The 6,000-nt window shown below is 38.5% G+C and overlaps 1 protein-coding gene across 1 annotated transcript in view; it reads right to left on the reverse strand.

Moving 5' to 3' along the window:
* LOC149168744 (RNA demethylase ALKBH10B-like) overlaps nt 1-5,671 on the reverse strand; it is a 65,546-nt gene extending 59,875 nt beyond the window's left edge. The window contains exons 1-3 of the mRNA XM_089428408.1: nt 4,824-5,671; nt 1,688-1,815; nt 1,393-1,510 (exon numbers count right to left, since the gene is read on the reverse strand). Of these exons, the coding sequence (XP_089284534.1) occupies nt 1,393-1,510; nt 1,688-1,815; nt 4,824-5,346 (769 nt within the window). The 5' untranslated portion in view covers nt 5,347-5,671. The remainder of the gene's footprint in view (nt 1-1,392; nt 1,511-1,687; nt 1,816-4,823) is intronic.
* Nucleotides 5,672-6,000: the final 329 nt, after the last annotated feature.

A 6,000-nucleotide genomic window follows, 5' to 3' on the forward strand; every position in this document is an offset into this window, starting at 1 on the left:
GCCAAATGTCAACTATAGCATCAAAACTTGCACTAAACTGAGTCCATCAAGCAGGGACATATCCTTACCAGCATGTCTCAGAGTAAAACTACTACACTAGAGAATTATTTCTCTTGCATGAAGAAAAAATAGTCAACAATGAAGAAGAGGGATGCAATTATAAGGCAGAAAAAGGAAGGTCAAAACAAGATTAATATGGGACGAAACAAATAGTGAGCATTGTATGAATATTCCAGCTCATTTGGAAAACTAAGCCTGCCTTCAACTCACATATTTTGGGGTAAATGATTCTTAAGCACTGTTTGGCAGTTAAAACTTAAAACACATTTCCATTGTCAGTAGTAGCCAAGGCCTCTGTTTTGGTAGCCAGAAAGAGGGGGGTGTTAGGGGTGTTCTTAGAGAATACATTGAGTGGTTCAGTCCTCCTAGGAACGGATTTCAGCAGAATCCTCAATGCTTTTTCTTGGGCTCCATAAGTTTCATTTTTGGGGAAAATCTCAGCCTTCAGAACTGACTTTGCTGTTCAGATTGCAACTAGGCTATCAGTGGTTTTAGAAAAGATAATGACCTTGAAGAAATGGGGGCTAAGGCTGATGTGATAGGTTTCCTTGCTTATGTAAGAAGAGAGAGCCATGTGAACAGCTCTTTCGCCCCTTGATGCAAAACTTGATGTAAGATTACTGAAAATTCTATGTAATATATCATTTTTTTTCAAAAACGTAAAATCAGAAGACGGGACTCGCAAAAGAAGATTGACTTGATCTTGTACTTCTTTAATATCTGAAGAACATATATAAGGATGTATCTACCAGTCATTTTGCAAAGGAAATCACAAGAGATAAGCCAGGTCAGCGAAAACATGGAGTTGCCATTGCCCTCACTATGTTCGAATCCTCAAAAAATAAACACATTTGCCCCTCATGGACCAGCCAGCCCCCAAAAAGGAGAAGCTGAATAATGGAAGCTGTCATGGTTATTAAGTCAGGAGAGCGGTCACATGCTCAGATAAAAGGTGTATGGAAACGCCCATCTCTTGATAGGTGGTTACTAGGCTAATGTTCAGCACTTAATTAAAGGAAGCTTATTCAAGTTTCCTTTTTACAGGAAGTGTATTCCTGAACCTATGGGATGCTGATGGGCTAGTAAAAGAAGAGGCAAAATAACAGGTGGAAAATGTAAAACAGGATGAAAAGGGGGTATCGATAACAAGAAAATGAAGGAACATGTTTGCATTTCCTTTACAACTATGGATTGATAACCAGGTAAACCATAGAACTTCATTTAATATTTTGGATTTAATTTCCAATACTAGTTATGGATCTCATGCATAGGGAGTGAGCAAACAATAAATGACATGAAGAACTGCTTGTCACCAAGGGAGGTATCACTTACCTCTAAGTTTCCCCTGCTGTCCAGCAACTTGAAGGTCACATATAAAGCTAGTAAGTCGTGAAAGCTCTGAACTATCGAAGATATTTTCATGCAACTTCAGACCTTTTGTAATGTTTACCTGGTCAAGTGAACAAAATTCTGTTAGAAAGAGGAGCATTTTGTGATCAACACTTCCCTCTCAAATTTCTATAATAAATTTGTATGTATATTATAGAAATATAACTATATACAGTTTGCACTCTTAAAACACTTTCAAATTCAGAGGAATGGTGAAATATATGATCCTATGTCTTACCAACTGTCCATCCACTAATTCATTAGCCATAAAGCTTTCTGTGGTCTTAACCATTGCCTGTCTGTACTCATCATCTTCTTGTTTTACAGATAGCTCTGAATCCCCTGATTCTCTTTCTTTGTGACCACCTAAAATGCAAACACTAAAGCAAGATCAGGCTTCTCTTCACTGGATCTTGCTGCAATTGAGAAATCTGCTGATGCATGTTTGTTCAATCTGTGTTTTTTCTTTTTTTAAATAGTTTTCGGACTCTCAGAGGATCATGTCAGCCAAACCTTTGACACTGATGGATTTAAAACTGCATAGCTCTCAATGCAAAAAGATAATGAGCTACTTGAGAAGCAAGAATGTGTGTAATAGTTCTTTAATCTAGTTTAGCTATTATGTCTTCGTTAAAATCTTTCTGAAGAGAATTCTGAACTCAAAACCCTTACTTACGATTAGGAATATTAAGATAATCAAGCTAAAAAACTAGCATGACAACAAAAATGCGTTGGAAAAAATAAATGATATACTTAAAGCCACACACATCCCATAATATGCTGAAAAGGAGTTGCAGCCAATAATGACACCTAGTTAGGAAACTTGCTACTTATGTTTCTATTCTACTTTTTTCTTTTCATGTTTTTCTGTCAAATGCATTAGCTCAATCCACAAATTCAACAAAATTGGTAGCTCTGGTCACAAATATTGTAGTTTTTAATCCTGCCACGTCGTGCAAAATAAGGTTGATAGAACCAAACTTAACTGATTCATGATTTATTTGATTATTGCAGAACAGCGCCACTGAAAACTAAAAGAGCAACAGTTCATGGGGCCTAGCTGTATGGAATCTGGATGGATGTATCCAGAAAAGTTCACATTACATGCAACTTAACAACATTTACCACAGAGCACCCAGTGGTCGTAGTACATAGGCCAAACACCATGCTGCAGATAACAGAGTGGAGTTCTAAATAAATTATGCTACATGGGCCCAAATATCATGTGACACGTTACAGTAGCAATTTTAGTTGTCAAGATTGCAAAAAGAAGTTGAACTGCACCAATATTTCTCACTTGCAATTGCAATATCCACATTTCATCATTTACCAATCTTGAGTTGCCACTTTTACATAGCCTGTACTTGTTCAAACTTTAGACAAAAGGAAGTGATAACCTTGTGCTAAAGAATTTATTTTCAACAAATAGTTGCAACTACCGTTAGGGCCACTTCCAAAAAATGCTTAAGAAAACCCCACTGACAGTGCATCAGATTAATCACTCGACAAGAAAAAGACATTCAACAGTGTACAACAAGTACACAAACCAGATATATATGAAATACAAAATTTTGTAATATGAAAAATATGGAAACCTTGGATAAAGAAGAGTACATGAAATAATCAAAAGCATAAATATTTATACAAAGTGCTGTTTTGAAAGACGGGTATTCATATTCGTGGCTTTTAAAAACATACAAAGAAAAGTTTATTGAGTTGAGCTCCAGTGGTCTGTAATATGAAAAACATGGTAACTTGGATAGAGAAGAGTACATGAAATAACGAAATGCACAAATATATATATAAAGCGTTATTCTGAAGGAAGGATATTCACATCCATGACTTTTAAAAGGTCCAGTGGTTGAGAGAGAGCGTCACTGTGTTAATGATCCAAGTTCAAATCATTAATTACTCAAACAGGAGAAAGGACTTTACTATTCAAAACCCCAAAAATAAAAAGAGTTTCCATTATTAAAATAGCCAATAAAATACTGTAGTGCAGCAGATTAAAGGAGAACTTTCTCATTGAAAGCTAACTTCACATTGCACCACACTTACACCATATAGAAAATATATCCCGATTCCCAACCAAATAGTACAAAAAAATTAGAAGTAATAGGAGTGACATAAATAAATACAAAAAATAGACTGGATTAAGTGACAAGTTAGTTACCCTGCCTGGGGTGGAAGAACATGAAGGACTAACTAGCATTGACGAGCAGCTCTGCAACAAACCAAATTTCGTATCTCCGCTCAATTCAGCCATTCCAGGCACAGTTGATATTTCCACATCTTCTTGACGGTTTTAGACTTCAGTATACTATTGGTTTTTCTACTTCACTTGGAATTTACCAATACTGTGGCATAATGTAGTACATAATGAAATCTTGGTCAGTAGATCTAATCCAGACATTCCAGGCACAGTTGATATTTCCACATCTTCTTGATGGTTTCAAACTTCAGTAAACTATTGGTTTTTCTACTTCACTTGGAATTTACCAATACTGTGGCATAATATAGTGCATAATAAAGTCTTGGTCAGTAGATTTTTTTGTATGTATCAGCTTAGTATATAGACATTTGGGATTAAAAAACATTAACTTTTGCCATTAGTCTGGTTTCCAATCTGGCAAACAACAGCAAAAGGATTTTGATATATATTATGTAATCTGGTATCAGTTAGTTAAATGAAAAAATGAAAAGTAATAGTAACAGGTTGTTTCATACGTACACCCCACCCGCTACAGTGATACTGGGAAGCATCCTGTCAAAAAATGATCTCACATAAATCCACATTCACTCCTGTGAGAAAACGGTCTCAAATAAATCAACAACAGCAAACTTGCCTGGTGAGACGGTTATAATTGAGAGAGAAGGGAATGTAAAGGGCAGATCAAAAACCTAATGAATAACGTTAAGTTCCCTGGGTGACACATGGGTCACGTGCTCTACAGTTCATATTTTCGTTGCATTACGATTTTAACAGGTATTTTCGTTTGCTTCTAGCTTTTTCGCTATGGTGATGACCCGAGGGGAATCGAAATCACGACACTGACGGAGTGTTAACATACGGCAGAAGTTTTGGAAAATGATTATTTACTGGCGTTATTTTCCGCCAACAATTGTAAAAGCTTTCCAATAAGTCCAAACATTTCTTATTTTCCAACCAATTCAATAAAATACTAGAAAATCACTCCATTTACACGAAGACTGGAATTTACAATATTAGAGGATTTACAATAAAATCATCATCACTTTTCGAAAAAATCGGAAAACAATTTACATGTGTCACACAGTATGTGAGGAGAATTGAACTCGTGAGCAGCGGACTATACATTTCCAAGTAAGAGTAATAAAGCAACTCACTGACTTACCATCGAGATTCTCTGTGGCATCCGTACTTGATTGATCATTTGTCGATTGGCTATTCTCACTGGCATCGACGAAAACGCCATTATTAAGCAAATCTTTCTCTCCGCCGGATTGGATTTCGGGCGGATCAACATCAGGCGACGCATTATTTAACTGAAGAGGAGCTTGAGAGCTGCGGAGAGCACCGTTCTTGTTACGCTTTCTGTGTTTTTTGGCCGAAGTGACCTGCTGAAGCGCGAGAGCTACATCGGCGACAGAGTAATAGTGCTGCATTTGAAGAATGGAGATCCAGTTATAACGCCGCTGCTGAATGCACGCCATAACCGACTCATACTCCCCTGCCTCCCCCACACTCCGCAGATGATTACACAGCGCATCAATTATCGCATTGGCCGCTGCAAATTCACCTCGAATCCATGAAATGAACACGTCCCTCTCGTCAATCATCGTTTTCCTTGCTGTGATACTTCCATTCTGATTACTTTTAGTGCCATTCCCTTTCGCTTCCCTGACTGCCGACGGCATTTCCGACTGTCTCTCTCTGTTTTCTTTGCCTTTGCTTACTCCAGATTGTTCGAGCAAAGAAAAAAACAGATGGTTCAAGCAAAGAAAAAAATGGAACTCTGGATGGCTACCGATTTGGGTGAACCGCTAAATTGCCACCGGCAACAACGGTGCCTCTAAATATAACGACGGACAAAATGAAGCGTGAAGTACCATGCCCCGGCACGCCGTTTCGAAGGGGAGCGAAGAGCCCTGGCCCCTCTGCCGTCACGACTGACTAACCACAACCGGCGCCGCCTCCGTTCTGGAAAAGTCGGTGGTTCCACCGGCGGTGGTGGGTTGTTGTATATGTCGACGCTCTCGATATGTGCTTTTTTTGGACAGTTGACCCTGCAAATACAGGGGGAATCTGCATAGGAAAAAGGTAAACTCTATGCAATAATTTGTTCCCCCGTCCTTTTTTAATTATTTAATTGTTCTATCTGTTATAATCCACGTCACGCCAGTGCTGACTTCCTAGGTGGCAGCCTTTTGCCCTGGGTAATCGGGCCTTTTGCCCTGGGAACACTTTAGTGTGGTGGCTATTTTGAGTTAAAGGGCAACGCCACGCACGTGGTCATAGCGAAGCATTCCACTTAACTAATTCATTACATGGAACATGCCGTTAGCCACCTA

The sequence above is a fragment of the Pinus tabuliformis genome, chromosome 4_2 (genome assembly GCF_031772625.1).
Source record: "Pinus tabuliformis cultivar Carrire ecotype Pingquan chromosome 4_2, CPIR1, whole genome shotgun sequence".
Lineage (NCBI taxonomy): Eukaryota > Viridiplantae > Streptophyta > Pinopsida > Pinales > Pinaceae > Pinus > Pinus tabuliformis.